The sequence below is a fragment of the Chiloscyllium punctatum genome, chromosome 31, assembly GCF_047496795.1.
Source record: "Chiloscyllium punctatum isolate Juve2018m chromosome 31, sChiPun1.3, whole genome shotgun sequence".
Lineage (NCBI taxonomy): Eukaryota > Metazoa > Chordata > Chondrichthyes > Orectolobiformes > Hemiscylliidae > Chiloscyllium > Chiloscyllium punctatum.
In genome coordinates, this window is record NC_092769.1 from 63538090 (window position 1) to 63554602 (window position 16513).

The 16513-nt window shown below is 43.3% G+C and overlaps 1 protein-coding gene across 15 annotated transcripts in view; it reads right to left on the minus strand.

Moving 5' to 3' along the window:
• Positions 1-4270: 4270 nt before the first annotated feature.
• Positions 4271-16513, minus strand: part of LOC140457219 (uncharacterized) — a 35238-nt gene continuing 22995 nt past the window's right edge. For 11 of the 15 annotated variants that reach the window (XM_072551334.1, XM_072551327.1, XM_072551333.1 and 8 more), the window contains 3 exons: positions 15232-15315; positions 9180-9817; positions 6988-7484 (listed from right to left, as the gene is read on the minus strand). Coding sequence is in view for 1 of the 15 variants with exons in the window: in XM_072551335.1 (XP_072407436.1) it covers positions 9792-9817; positions 15232-15315 (110 nt within the window). In the remaining 14 variants the exon portion in view is untranslated. Of the gene's footprint in view, positions 5576-6832; positions 7485-9179; positions 9818-15231; positions 15316-16513 lie in introns of those variants that run through there. The other 4 variants (XR_011953332.1, XR_011953331.1, XR_011953330.1 and 1 more) reach the window with 2 other exon arrangements.

Here is a 16513-nt window from a genome sequence, read left to right on the forward strand (position 1 = left end):
GACAACTCAAAGGAAATTTACTAGAATAATACCATGAATGAGGAATTTCAGATATAAAACAAAGATTAGAGAAATCGAGTTTATTCTCCTTGGAGTGTAGAAGATTAGGAGGTGTTTAACATTATTAACAATTTTGACAGAGTAAAGAAGGATACTCTGATTCAGTCCCTGGGGACTGAAATACTGAAAATGTGACACCATTGTTTAAGAAAGGGCCAAGCTTAACATCAAGAGTGAGAAAACTGATGGAGGCCAGAATACATGATAAGGCTGAAAGAAAAATAAGTTGATACCAGAGTCAACATGGCTTTTGTCAAGGGCAGGCCATGTTTAGTTGAGTTCTTTGATGAGTTGGTACAGGCAGTGGATGAGGGTACTGCTGAGGATGTTGTATAATTGGACTTCCAGAAAGCATTTGATTCAGTGTCATTTGGCAGGTAGGTTCACAAATTGGAAATGATTGGATTGATTGGTCCTTGGCGACATAGATGAGAAGTTGGCTAAAAGATAGGAATCAAAGGGGAGATATAGACAGGGATTTCTCAGATTGGAACAAGTTGAAAGTAGTGTTCCCCAGCAATCACCCTCTCTTTGTTCTAATTTATACAAACTATTTGGAGATGGGTGTTGAGGGCAAAATCTCGAAATTTGCAGCCGATGCTAAGCTAGGGAGAACACTGAATTGTGGGGGTAATGCTGAATGACTTCAGAGGGACATTGACAAGTTGGCCAAATGGTTGGATACCTGGCAGAAGAATTTCAATGCAGAGAAATATGAGGTAATGCATTTTGGTAGAAGAAACAGAGAGATCAGATAAGTTCAGTGGTACAACTTTGAGGGGAGTACAGGAGCCTTGGCATTCATATGCATGCTTCTCTGAAGGTGGCACGACAAGTTGAAACAGTTGCTAAGAAGGTCTGTAGGATCCTTGGGTTTGTAAATGGGGGCATGGGAAAAAGCAAGGAAGTGATGCTACACCTCTACAGATCATTGGTCAGACCACATTGGAGTACTTTATACAGTCCTGGGCACCTAGTCTAAGGTGAAGCCCTGGAGACAACTCAAAGGAAATTTACTGGAATAATACTATGAATGAGGAATTTCAGATATAAAATAAAGATTAGAGAAATGGAGATTGTTCTCCTTGGAGTGTAGAAGATTAGGAGGTGTTTAACATTATTAACAATTTTGACGGAGTAAAGAAGGATATTCTGATTCTACCAGTTAACATGTCAGTAACTCGTGGTCACAATTCCGAGATTGTCAGCTGGAGAGCTGGAAGTGAGATGAGGAAATTTCTTCAGCTGTTAGATTGGAATGTGCTGCCTGAGAGTAGTGGAGGTGGATTCCACACGAGATTTCAAAAGAGATATGGATACGGATTTGAAAGTGACGAATTTAGAGGGCTATGGAAGTGGGAAGGTGATGGCCTAACAGTATTATCACTGGACTGTTAATCCAGAGATTCAGGTAATGTTTTGGGGTCCGGGGTTTGAATCCTGCCATAGTTGAATCTGAAAGCAATAGAAATCTAGAATGAAGAGGCCAATGAAGACCATTGTCAATTGTTGGAAAAACCCACAATTCGGGAAGGAAACTGCCAACCTTAGCTGGTCTGGCCCACATGTAACTCCAGTCCCAAGCAATGTGGTTGACTCTTTTGATGTTCCCCTGGGATGAGCAATTAATGCTGGCCGAGCCAATGATGCCCTCATTCCATGAATTAATTTAAAAAGTAAGTCTGGAGAATGGGACTAACTGGATTGTAGTGGTCATGTGCTTCGAAGGTGCTGTCCAAGGAGCCTTGGTGAGTTTCTGCAGTGTATCTTGTAAATGGTGCGCAGTGCTGCTGCTGAATGTCAGTGGTGGGGGGAGTAGATGTTTGTGGATGTGATATCAATCAAGCAGGCTGCTTTATCCTGGATGGCGTCAGAATCCCGAGGGTTGTTGGAGCTGCACCCATCTAGGCATGTAGGAAGTATTCCATCAGATTCCTGACTTGTCCTTGCAGATGGTGGACAGGCTTTGGGCAGTCATGAGTTGAGTTACTTGCTGCAGTATTCCTAGCCTCTGACCTGCTCGTGTAGCCACTGCAGAGTCATAAAGTTATATAGCACGAAAACAAACCATTCATTCCAAATTGTCCATGCTGACCAAGTTTCCCAAACTAAATGAATCCAATTTACTTGCATTTGACCCAAGACTCAGTAACCCTTTCCTAATCATATACCTGCCCAGATATCTTTTACATGTTGTAACTGTACCTGCATCTACCCCTTCCCCTGGCAGTTCATTCCACATCTGAACCACCCTCTGTGTGAAACAGTTGTCCATCAGGTCTCTTTTAAATCTTTCTCCTCTTACCTTCAAAATATGCCCTCTCATTTTGAACTCCCCTTCCCTGGGGATAAATACCTTTGCTATTCATCTTATCTATTCCCTCATGATTTTATAAACCTCTATGAGATCGCCCTTCAATCCACCGGGCTCCAATGAAAAAAGTCCCACCCTAGCTAGCCTCTCCGCAGAACTCAAACCCTCCAGTCTTGGTAACATCTTCGTAAATGTTTTCAGAACCGTCTCCAGTTTAAGAGCAGGGTGACCAGACTGTATGCAGTACGCTGGGAGAGGCCTCATCAATGTACAACCTCAATATGTCATCCCAACTCCAGTACTCAGTGGTCTGAGCCAATGAAGGCAAGTGTGCCAAACGCCTTCTTTACCACTCTGTCTACTTAGGATGCAACTTTCAAAAAACTGTGTACCTGAACCCTGACAACACTCCCCAGGGCCCTACCATTAACTGTGAAAGTCCCGCCCTTGTTAATCTTACCAAAATGCAACAGCTTGCTTTTGCCAAACTTAAACTCCATCTGCTACTCCTTAGTCCATGGGCTCAATTGATCAAGATCCCTTTGTAATCTGAGATAGTCTACTTCTCTGTCCACTATACCACCAAATTTGGTTAAAAATCACACAACACTAGGTTATAGTCCAACAGGTTTAATTGGAAGCACACTAGCTTTCGGACGATTTGGAATGAATGGTTAGGTAAAAACAATGACTGCAGATGCTGAAAACCAAATACTGGATTAGTGGTGCTGGAAGAGCACAGCAGTTCAGGCAGCATCCAACGAGCTTGGAATGAATGGTTGTCCACCTGATGAAGGAGCGGTGCTCTGAAAGCTTCCAATTAAATCTGTTGGACTATAACCTGGTGTTGTGTGATTTTTAACTTTGTACACCCCAGTCCAACACCGGCATCTCCAAATCATGACCAATTTTGGTGCAATCCCCAAATTTCTTAATGATGCTTCCTGAATTTTTGTCCAAATTGATTATATAAATGATGAACAGTGGAACCAGCACCGATCCCTGCAGAACACCATACGTGTCAGGCCCTCCAGTCTGAAAAACAACCATCCAGCACCACCACCCTCTGACTGCTGTGTCAAACCAATTTTATATCCAACTAGCAAGCTTTCCCTGAATCCCATGTGATCTAACTTTACTAACCAGTCTACGTGTGGACCCTTGTTTACTAAAGTCCATGTCGTCAACATCTACCACTCTGCCCTCATCTATCTTCTTAGTCACGTCCTCAAAATTTCAATCAAGTTTGTGAGACATGATTTCCCACACACAAAGCTTTTATTGGTAGAGGGATTGAGTTTCGGAGCCACGGGGTTATGCTGCAGCTGTACAAAACTCTGGTGTGGCCGCACTTGGAGTACTGTGTACAGTTCTGGTCACCGCATTATAGGAAGGATGTGGAAGCTTTGCAAAGGTTTCAAGAGGAGATTTACTAGGATGTTGCCTGGTATGGGGGGGAAGGTCTCACAAGGAAAGGTTGAGGGACTTGAGACTGTTTTTATTAGAGAGACGAAGGTTGAGAGGTGACTTAATAGAGACATATAAATAATTAGAGGGTTAGATAGGGTGGACAGTGATGGCTAGCATGAGGGGGCATGGCTTTAAAATGAGGGGTGATAGATATAAGACAGATGTCAGAGGTAGTTTCTTTACTCAGAGTAGTAGGGGCATGGAACACACTGCCTGCAACAGTTGTAAACTCACCAACTTTACAGGCATTTAAGTGGTCATTGGATAGGCATATGGATGGGATTGGAATAGTATAGGTTAGATGGGCTTCAGTTTGGTTTCACAGGGCAACGCAACATCGAGGGCCGAAGGGCCTGTACTGTGCTGTAATGTTCTATGTTTTCTAATGTGAAATATTACAGGTACATACCACCTGACTCCAATACAGATAAGTGTCTTTTTATTCTCCTTCTAATGAACCTGTTCAGGTATATTGTCACATGCCCCCTGGAGCTGGTGGGACTTGAACCCAGGCATCCTGGCTCCGAGGTAGGGAACCTTCCACTGTGTTACAAGCACGCTCATTCAGTGTCTCCTTCCCGGCCATTATCAGACAGATGAACGGACCCTCCATCCTCAAATGATGCTAATCTTGCTAACGTTGATCTTGCCTAATGCACATCTTGTGCAATGTCACCTGTAAGCCTCTGTTGAAGTCTTTTTTCTCTGTACACCCTTGCTTACTGTGATCTACCTGTATTGCTCATAAACAAAGCTTTTCACTGTACTTCGGTACACATGGCAATAAATCACATCAACTCAAGTCTCCTCATATGGGCTCATTAACCATTCGATCAATGCCCTCCACCTTGATATACTTAATTAATAGAATGAACACCCAGAGTAGGAGAATCAAAGACTCTCTATCAGAGTGATTGCCAAGTGAATGACTCAGTTAATCTTTTCCCACACTCTGAGCAGATGCCCAGCCTTTCTCCTTCGAGTGCACCCACTGGTGTTTCTGCAGGCTGGATGAATCCGCAAATGCTTATCCGCACTTGGAACAAGGGAATGGTTTCTCTCTGGAGTGAACAAGTCGGTGCGTCAGCAGGCTGGATGACTCAGTAAAACCCTTCCCACACACAGAGCAGGAGAACGGTCGCTCCCCGGTGTGAAGCTACCAATGCTTCCACAGGCTGGATGAATCAATGTAGCCCTTCCCGCACTCGGAGCCGGTGAATGGCCTCTCTCCAGTGTGAACGCACTGGTGATACTGCAGGGTTGACGATTCACCGAATCTCTTCCCATACACAGAACAGGTGAAGAGCCTCTCCCCAGTATGAACCCACTGGTGCTCCTGCAGGGGGGATAACTGAGTGAATGCCTTCCCACAGACAGAGCAGGGGAAGGGCCTCTGTCCTGTGGGAACACCTCGATGAGTTTCTAGTGCAGATGGGAAACTAAATCCCTCCCTACAGTTGCTGCATTTGCGTGATTCCTCCATGTGCTGGTGTCCTTGTGCCTTGAGCATCTGCAGAATAATTTGAAGTCTGAACGAGTGTGCAGTCTCTCTTCCTCAAGTGCTGCAGTGTTATTTTCGGGCAGTGTAACTGGTTTCACAGTCAGTTCACTGGAACACGCTCACCCAGGCTGGTGGAGAGCGCCTGCTTTTCCACTCGCACGGATATTTAAAGCCCACTGAAGCTGACAGATCAGACAATCGTGTCTGCAGTGATTGATGACATTCAGGTCCTGAAAGACCAAGTGAATATCAGATCTGGGAATGACATCTGAAATTTCTTCCTGCAAACACTCCCTTATAAATAGATGTGAAAACAACATACAAAGGTCATTACTAACATCTCGGGATAGAAGTTCAGAACAGACAATTCTACTTTCAAGGGAACCTACTTCCTTTTATCATTCTCCACAAACTATAAATTTCCACCCTTCCACACTCCTTCCTTTCTCACGAGGCTATGTGTGATACCATCCTCCACATCTCTCCCTCCCCATCTCTCACTCTAGTGTATCTGAAACCAACCTCCTCACCTATCACTCTACTGGATCTGACACCACACCCCCCATCTCTCACTCTGCTGTATCTGATACCACCCGCCCCAACTCGCTCTGCCTCTGCCACCCTCCCCCTCTCTCGCTCGGCTCTATCTGATACCATCCTCCCCATCTCTCACTCTGCTGTATCTGATACCACACTCCCCATCTCTCGCTCGGCTCTATCTGATACCATCCTCCCCATCTCTCACTCTGCTCTATCTGATACCACCCTCGCAATCGCGCCTTGTGTCTGATACCACCATCCCATCTCTCACTCTACTGTATCTGATACCATCCACACTATCACTTGCTCTGCTGTATCTGATACCACCCTCCACATCTCTCGTTCTGCTGTATCTGATTACACACTTCCCATCTCGTCCTGTGTCTGATACCACCCTCCCCAACTCTCCCTCTGCTCTCCATGATACCACCCTCCCCATCTCTCCCTCTGCTGTAAATGATACCACTCACCCATCTCGCCCTGTGTCTGATACCACCCTCCCCATCGCTCAATCTGCTGTATCTGATACCACCCTCCCCATCGCTCAATCTGCTGTATCTGATACCACTCTCCCCATCTCTCACTCTGCTGTATCTGATACCACCCTATCTCTTGCTCTGCTGTACCTGATACCACCGTCCCCATCTCTCATTCTGCCGAATCTGATACCAACCTCCTCATCGCTTACTCTGCTGTATCTGATACCACTCTGCCCATCTCTCACTCTGCTGTCTCTGATACCACCCTCCCCCATCTTTCCCTCTGCTGTATCTGATCCCACCCTCTGAAATGTCTGGAGTCTGAAATGTCTTCTCTCTCAATCAAGGATTCCCCACTACCCTGAATGACAGGGCCCTCAGCCACATTTAACCCATCTCCTGCTCTCCGGCCCTCACTCTCGCTCTTCATTCCTGCACAGCGATAGGATCACACTTATCCTCACCTACCATCATCCGCATCCAAAGGATCATTAGCTGCCATTTCCATCACTGCCAGACACCTATTTGCTTCCCTTCCCTTGTCGGTCTTCTGCAGGTACCGTTCCTTCTGGGTAAACCTGGGTAAATGTGAGTGAGTGAAAGAAAACCCCTGATTTCCACAGTTTAAAGAAAAAAAAAACATTTATTTTACTAACTCTAACAGTGAACAGCAAACAAAAACTATTAACAAACCCGAGCCCCCTTTGTCTTACCAATCACTATCTGACAACAAATTCTGAAACTGTTTCTACAATAATTATTAAACATTAAATTACTTAATCTCCCAAAGTCCATATAGTGTCTCAGGCTGTCTTCCTTCCGGTCTTCTGAATCTGCTGCTTCCTTCTGCCCGACTCTGCTGTCACCTCCCTGGACTGTCTTCGTTTTGTTTTACTGTGTGTCTTTGCTTGAAATTCCTTGGTACTTTTAATAGATGGTGCCTTCTGAGAGGTTTCTTTTGAGAGCGTCTACAGTCCTTTCAGATGACATGCTCTCATGTTTGATGGGCGGTTAGCTCTGACTGATTTTCAAAATGCCCTTCTGTTTTGCCACCAAGACGTATATCCTCGCATTGTATTGCCAACATTGGATCAATCAAATTCAAATGATTTTTGGTATCCTGGGAAGAATTTAAATAGATTGGTTAAATTCAAACCCGGTTGCTTTAACATCAAAACACAATCCAAGCTGATTGTTACATATTAAAATTTTCACCACGCTCTGCAGCTGTCAGCCAGTCACAGACACATGTACTGTTACAATCTCTCATCTCCGAAAAGGCAACTCTCTCAAAGTGACCAGACACTCCTTACACTTTGTAACACAAGTAACTGAGGTCCCTCATCCATGCTGCGATGCCCTGCATTCCTGAAAACAGCAGTGTCCTAAAGTGAGACCCATTGCTAGAGGTCCTTTTTGAGGAATAGCAATGAAAAGGAGGAACGTTCTGGTCAACTAGTTTGGAACCAAGGTACCGTGAGCACTGCCAACATTTGCAATTTATATTTAGAGAAAAGGAAATAGAGGGAATCAAGGAGACACCACACAGATCGTAAACCCAGTGTCTTAACTGAGACCATTTAGCTGGAGAGCTTTGCTCCATAAGATACTGAACGGTGACCTGATGGAAGTCTTTAGGATGATGGACTTTCAATAAACCAATAAGAGTTTCAAGAGAAAACTTGTTTATCCAGTGTTATGAACCAGACCAGACCCAACACATTCTGCTCCCCCCTCCACCGTCCCTCCAGAGTATATCCGGGAGATAGCCTAGACCCTAACTTTTGTGTCTTGTTAGAAGGCGACTGTAAGATGCAGTGTTCCAGATATGATACCATTGGTCCACCACTACGCTTTCATCAAAACAACCTTTATTCTTATAACACAGTTAAAATATAACAAAAAGAATTGGCATAACTTTACTTTATTAAAATACTTAACAAGATAATGTATTATTCAACCACAAATCATCAACTGTTCCAATACAGGCAGCATCCCATAAACACACCCTTGGCAAAGGTAACTCAGTAACATAGTTACTTTGCTCACATGCTGCCTCTCTCCAGTCCAGTAAAGAAATACCAAAAGAAGCAATCTGCCCCTTTTGATTGTTATGAGGAAGCCTTTGTATCTAAGATTTCACTTTAGCAGCAGTGAACTCCAGCAGCCAGCTAAAACTTACTCAACTAACTGAAAGCAAAACTAAAGTTTTCTGGGTCTGTGTCAGCCTGACCCTGTCCAACCTTTTGCCTTACTCTTAAAAAATCCAGAGAGAACTCGAAGTAGTTTACAAAGTGCCTGTCTGAAAAAGACATTTTGGCACCGCTGGGACAACACCCCTCCATAAGAGAAGCAGGGCAGAACACATTTCTCTCAAAGGCACAGCTCTCGTCCACCAGCAGGGAGTCAGAACGCAGAACCTGTTACCATAGCGAGTGGTTGAGGTAAATGGCATGAGCACATTTAATGGAAGCTAGATACAAACGTAAAGGAGAAAGGATTGGAAACATATGCTGATGGGGAAAATGTAGGGTGGGTAGAACCTAAATATTGACAGAAACCACATGAGCCAACTGGCCTGGTCCTGTGCTGGAGACTCAGTGCGATGCAAATTACTCATTTCACATCTACCTGCAGTGGGAAAGAAAACACTACTATCCAGGATGAAATAAGCACTCTTTATTTTGAAGTGTAAACTCCCAGGCTCAAAGAGCATCAGGCTTACTGGAAGCTGGGTGGTCAGGCTGACAGAAAGAAAATCTTCCACATCACCCACTGTGAGAATGAACAGAGTTCACTCCTAGGTGTGACTTACAGCAGTGCCAACAGCAGAATCCAACCTCTGTGATCCCTTGCGAACCCGTTGGTGTTTCAGCAGATGCCACAATTGAGCGAACCGCATCCCACACACAGAGCAAGGAAATGGCTTCTTCCCCATGTGAACTCGCTGGTGTGTCCGCAGGTTGGTTAACCGAGCGAATCCTTTCCCACATATGGAGCAGGTGAACGGCCTCTCCCCGGAATGAACGAGCTGGTGTGAAAGCAGGTTGGAGGAATCACTGAACCCCTTCCCACAGGCGGAGCAAGTGAATGGTCTCTCCCCATTGTGAATGCGCTGGTGTCTCAGCAGGCTGGATGAGTACGGGAACCCCTTCCCACATTTGGAGCAAGTGAAGGGTCTGTCTCCAGTGTGACTTCGCCGATGAGTTTCCAGCCTTGAGGGGGTAATGAATCCCTTCCCACAGTCCTTGCATTTCCAGGGTTTCTCCTCACTGTGATTGCAGTTATGCTGGAGCAATTCCAATGATTGGCTTAAGCCTCGTCCACACACAGAACACGTGAATGGTTTCTCTCCATTGTGAAAGGTGTTTTTTCCCTCCATGTTCAACATGTGATGACTTTCAGTTAATGATTTATTGAGAGGCTGTCAGATTCTGATTTGGTTTGTTTTTCCTGGTGAAATTGAGATAAAACAGAAAAATGGAATCAGAGAAAACACATCAAAACGCAAAGGCTAGTTGTGAAATTGAGCAAAATGAATCTAGACATTCATGAGTAAGCGTGTAGGAATAGTGACCAGGAAAGTGCCAGATTGTCATAACTAGCCAATGTGTTCACCAGTGTCCATTAGGGAATGGAATCTGACATCCAGTCTGGACCCACACAAATCTCTGGCTTTTATGCCAAGAGATGGGAGGATGGGGATGAGACAGACAGGTGGCTGAAATGGTGGAGGGGGGAGGGTGGTTGCTGAAGGAGACATAAATTATATAATTACAAGTTAACCACATCTATGAAAGAATCTCTAAAACCCTGAACCTTTCTCAAATTGAAGGAAGGATGTTCTGGCTACAGAGGGAGTTCAAAGGTTTACCAGACTAATTCCTGGGATGGTAGGTCTGATATTTAAAGAGAGACTGAATTGGTTAGGACTATATTCACTGGAGTTTAGATGTCTGAAGGTTAAATCTCACAGAAACCAATAAAATTTGTATCACAGTCACACAGAATGGAAATAGACCCTTTGCCCAACTTGTCTATACCGACTAGGTTTCCTAAACTCAACTGGTCCCTTTTGCCGGTGTTTGGCCTATAGCCCTCAAAACCTTTCCTATCCATGTACCCATCCAAATGTCTTTTAAATATTGCGATTTGTAACTGCCTCTACCACTTTCTCTTGTTCCATATATGCAGCCTATGAGAGAAAATGTGGCCCTTCAGTAAAAACCCATTTGGTTCACTAACAACTTACTTTTTCTTAAAAAAAGGGAAATCTGCCATTCTTATCCCGTCCAAGCTACTTGTAAAACACCAACAGAGAATGCTGGAGAAACTCAGCAGGTTTGGCCTTATCTCTGGAGGGACAGACAGAAACAAAGCCAATACTGAGTTCACAGACCCCCTTTAGAACTTCATTGTTGTACTTATTGGTGCTAAATCACAAACTATAGCTTCTCCAATGCCATAGCTACATCTTGTTACATGTTAAGGCATTTGATAATGCTCCCCATGGTAGGCTGATGGAGAAAGTGAGGTCGCATGGGATCCAGGGTAGACTAGCTAGATGGATAGAGAACAACTGGGCAGCAGGAGACAGAGAATGGTAGTGGAAGGGAGTTTGAAAACTAGCCACCGGGATACATGAGCACCAACTAGCCACCAAAACACATGAACAACTATCACTGGTATCCATACACACAGACAAAGAGGGACACCAGTTTGACTGGGACAATGCATCCATCCTGGGACAGGCCAAACAAAGACATATGCAGGAATTCCTAGAGGCCTGGCATTCAAACCGGAACTTCACTAACAAAGATAGATTTGGACCCATTTAGGAACCTCTCAGAAACAGAATTGGAAATGCTTTCACCCACCACAACAAACCAACACACATAAATTGCAAGTGGGACAACACCAGAGCTTCAGCAGAGGCTCACTGATTATGTTACCTAGCATGGTAACAAAACGTCTGAAAACAAACTCACCGGCTCAGCAAGCAAACCAACAACCCAAATCTTTTATCTGCCTACTGTCTTATCCTTTCTCTCTGGGCTCCATCTCTAACTATCCACTCACTCCTTCTCCTCCCAACCCTCATCAGCATTTTCCTAGTTGCTAACAGTTCTGAAGAAGGGTCACTGGACTTGAAACTTTAACTCTTTTCTCTCACCACAAATGGCACCAGACCTGCTGAGTTTCTCCAGCAATCTCTGGTTTTGTTCTCTCCAGCATCCACAGTTCTTTGTTACATGCTAAATATAATAATTTATTGCAGGATGAATTGAATGCAAAAGTAGGGAGGTTGTGTTTCAGTTGGACAGGGCACTGGTAAGACCACATCAGGAATACTCTTTACAGAACTGGTCACTGCATTTACAGAAGACTACTAAACCTCGAAAGCCATTTAAGAAAATGCTTATTAGGCCAATATCTGGCATGGCTGAGTTGTCTGACAATAAAAGGTTAGACAAGCTAGGACTACATCTGCTGCAGTTTAGAATCATAGAATTTATGGTATAGGAGGCAGCCATTCAACCCATCATCTCTGCACTGGCTTCTGAAAGAGCTACCCCGCAAGTCCCATTCTCCAGACCTACCTCGGTAGCCCTCTTAATTATCACTTTCAAATGTACAAGCATACCGAACAGCTTCTTCACCATCCTGTCTACCTGGTACTCCACTATGAAACTGCACTCCAAGATCTCTTTATGCAGCAACAGTCCACTGGACCTTCCCATTAAGCGTAGAGGCCCTGCACTGATTTGTCTTTCCAAACTAACACCCCACATTTATCTACTGTTGACACACTATTGGGAGAACTTACAAAATCACGTTCTATACAATAAAGACCTAAAAGAAGCTCTAAAAATAATCTTTTCTAAAAAAAAACTACCCTTCCCTCAGCCACAGTATTTAAATTTTATGCAAATAAGGAAAAAATTTAAAATCTTAAAATCCCAGCACTTCGATGAAACTCGCATCAACCAACAACAGCCTCCTCCTCAATCCTCTATCAGCGAGCTCTCACATCTCTAGATCTGAGTAAGTTCAAGCCCTGATCCCTGTCATTATTTAAACTAGTGTCACAAAGTTATGTACAGTACTCAAAGTGGAAGGCAGGAAGCTAGAGTTTTTTTTATTTCTTTTTTTTTGTTTTTTACAAACAGTGTGGTTCCTTTAAGAGAAAAAGTTATTTTTAAAGCTTGGAGATGTAAAAAACATGTCTGCAAACAGCTGCAGATACATGTTTCTATTTAAGAACTGCCTGTGTATCAATTCACTGTGTGACTGGATACTTTAGGCTTTTTGGATTAGATTAGATTCTCTACAGTACGGAAACAGGCCCTTTGGCCCAACAAGTCCATAACGATCCTCCAAGACCCACCCAGACTCATTCCCCTATCCTATATTTACCCCTGACCAATGCATCTATCACTATGGGCAATTTAGCATGGCCGATTCACCTGACGTGCACAGCTTTGGACTGTGGGAGGAAACCGGAGCACCCAGAGGAAACCCATTTGTTTTGATATTTTGGCCATGAGTTTGAATTTAGCCAATTAATTTAAACCAGTCCCTAGACACTGAAAGCCAACTGAATTTAAAACTGATGGTGTTGACAACCTGAAACCAATCACATTATAAGAATTTGATGTGTCAAAGTGGGTATATAAAAAGGGTTTTTTGACAAACTGGGGAAGAGCGCAACCCTCAATCTGAGAAATAAGTATCGGGCTCTCACCAGAAATCGCCACACTCTCTAAAAATGCATCATGTATCTATAAAATGCACCACGGCACCTTTAGCTACTAATCCTGACAGCAGAATTCACAGAGAGAACAGTCCTGTCACAAGCATTCAATGATGAGAGGTGTTTTAGAAAGGAGATCAGCAGACGGCATGAGGAGCTAAGTTTTAATTTATTGTTTTCTTAATTTCTTGGATTTATACAAGTGGGACCTGTGTTATTTAAACAGCATACCAACCGAATTTAGTTCGGTCAGGGACTAGGCAGTAGCTTGGGAGGAACTGTCTGATTTGTTAGTAATTTTGTTAATTTGTTCACTGTTAGGGTTAAATAAATAAACTGTTACTTATTACTTATAAAGTGAATATGAAGGATTCCTTTCATTTAACCACTCCTTTATTACAGATTGGGGGTGAGGGGTAGGTTTAAAAATCAGACTCTGAGGCAAGGTGAGCTTGTCTGGGTGATTCAGTTTTAATTATCAGAAGGGTGGTCAACCTCCCCTCTGGAACTACTAATATCCACTTTCGACCTGCTTAGAATAACTAGTAAAGTTAGGGTCTGGGCTATTCCCTTGTAAAGGTTTGAGGGGATCTGGCCTGGCCCTTAACAGGATGAAGACATGGGTTAGGGAGAAGACACCTATGTGCTACCTCAGAAGCCTCACTCTGAGATATTAAAGAGTTAACTTGCTCTGCTGACCTGCAGCAAATTGATGTCCCAAGACTAGAGTGGGATATCTCTGACTTGCAGAAAGATTGTAAAGAAATCAAATCCCCATCTTTTGGCATTCAAAGCCATTTGCATGGCCATTTCTTAGTTATTCAAAAGCCATTGACATTATCATCTCCTACTATTTACATTTTCATCCCCTATTCAGAAATCAATAAGAACATTACAGTTGGAATTTGACTACTCCCCTATAGTTTAAAAAAATGATTTGCAACAGATTTGACCATTAAGGGATGATTTGCATTACATTGTTTCTGAGGATGAGGTGGTCACTGCATTGTGTCATGAATGGCATGTGACTGTGGGTTGTCTTGTGGGCATTACTAACTAAGATGTAAAGATTGTGTATAAAGGAAGGGCAGTTTCCTTTGTTCTGGGAGAGCTTTTGTCACAACCCCGTAAGCTCTGCGAGGTGTGTGTTAAAGGTTCCTCCAGAGAGTTTGCACATACTGTGCTTAGTAAAATTTGGTTGTTCATAGAAGTTGGTGTGTTGCCTTTGCATCAATCTCAGGAAACAGAACCTAACAATTCTCACCAACCAGGTCTTGAGTTTTTGTGATCATCATAAGGGCTGGTATTATGTTGGTGTGGTGCTCCATATACAAGCATGAAGACAATCTGACATACTCTCTATAATGCGAGCTCATAACATGGGTAAATACTACAAAGGTACTTGGATATCACGGAGTAATCCACCAACCCATGCCATAGTTTTACAGGGATCAAAAATGAGGGTGGATTTGTCCCAGTGTCATCAAGGGGGATAGCCACTGAGAGCACTTGACTAAAGGGCTAACTCAGTATGGATTTACCTCTTATGGAACTGCTCATTGTCTGTCCCACCAGTGAATACCCAAACTGTTAAGTGTGCCTTAGTGGAAGACACCTACTTTGTCCCCATAGCAGCATCCCAAATGGGATGGACACGATGTGCAGTAAAGTTTGGAATTGGGGACTGAACACTCAAGCCCATCCATGGATGGGATTGTACATGTTATTGTGATAGTTTTATTGTATTCCTTAAAATGAAAAGTTAAGGAACGGAAGAGATTCATATCAGGGATTGGTCACCGTTGCCAAAAGATAGCTCATATGGGAGTGTGTTCATAGTGGCTGCTTACTCTAGGGTTGATTTACATAGATATAGCTAGTTTATACATTCCTTGCTGCACACTCACCGTCACTTTTATTGATGCGATGCTTATTTTGTAAAATGTGGAAAGCATAACAACGTATTTGACATGCAACACGAGGAAAATGAGTACAATATCATAAAATGATTGCAACTTTGATTCTAAGCGCAACGATTTAAATGGTACGTCAAATAATACAAATGAGGTAGTGCTTTGTTGAGAATAAACTACTGTAAGGAGGTAATACTCACCACTGCCTGGAGGTGCCCTGGAGGATATAGCAGAGCCAGTAGGGGTGATCTCACATAAATAGTTTACTGAACCCAAGTTCCATCCTGCAGTTAGGAAGAATGAACAGAATGACATTCCAGCTGCATTCCAGGGAGAAGGATTTGTAGAAACCAAAGGAATTTGACAATTGCTCGCTATATATGGTAAAGCTATTTGGATTTGAACAAGTTTCACAAGAATTCCAAGTAAGGAAATCGGAATGCCAACTTGGCAGAGCAGACCTGTATCGGGGGCTGAGAAACCCCCGATTTCAGCAGCAACTCTGGGAAATGACCAATTGTGAAGAAATGCCCCATTTCAGCAGGCATAGTAGAGACATTGAGAAGTGTTCCAGCCTGGCCAGCTGCCAACTGGGTGATAACGTTTAGGGTTGGTTTCAGAACCCAGGATGGTGGTTGAGATATCTCGAGTAGTTAAAAGTGTGTATCATTCACTTAAGTACTGAATAAATTAATTAGATTTTACAGAGCTCTATGTGTTCCCACTGTATTTTTGTCTATTTATGTACTGTTATCTCACAGAGGCGAGCAACAGTGGGATGGTTGAGAACTGGAGGGTTACTCTTTAAAATAAGGATTTGCCCATTTAAGACAGAGATGAGAATTTGTTTTCAACAGCGATAGTGAGTCTTTCAAACTCTTCTTCAATAAGGAGGAACAAGAGTCCTTTAATGTTTTTAAGGCAGATATTGAAATATTTTTGACAGGAGGAGGAGTGCAAGATTATCAAACTAGGGAGGAATATGGTGTAATCAGATCAGCTATAATCTCAGTGAATGGCAGAGCTGGTTCAAGAGCCGAGTTGCTAATTTCTACTGCTAATTTGTACGTGAATATGTTAATGTTGCTTTCCAACACTCCTGTGAAACAGATTGTAATATTCTATAATGCAAAAGGCTTTCTGTAAGCTTAAAATATTGTCAATGATTTGTAGATATAACTCCATTTCTTCATCACCTCTGGTGAATAACCTATAAACTCCTTGTCACAGCACTGTGGGAGCACCTTCCCCACATTGACTGCACTGTGCAAGGAGGCTAAACATCATCCTGTCCACAGGCTTTTTGGGACTGGCAACATTTGCGGGTCTTGTTCATGAAAGGTAGGGGAGTAGGACTAGTGAATTTGATTCTGCAAGAACCCAACACGGACAAGGCAGGCTAAGTTCTATATTGTAAACTCGGTAATTCTATGACTTGACAAAAGGCACCAACACTAGAGAGGAGGGACTAGCCTCTGCAAC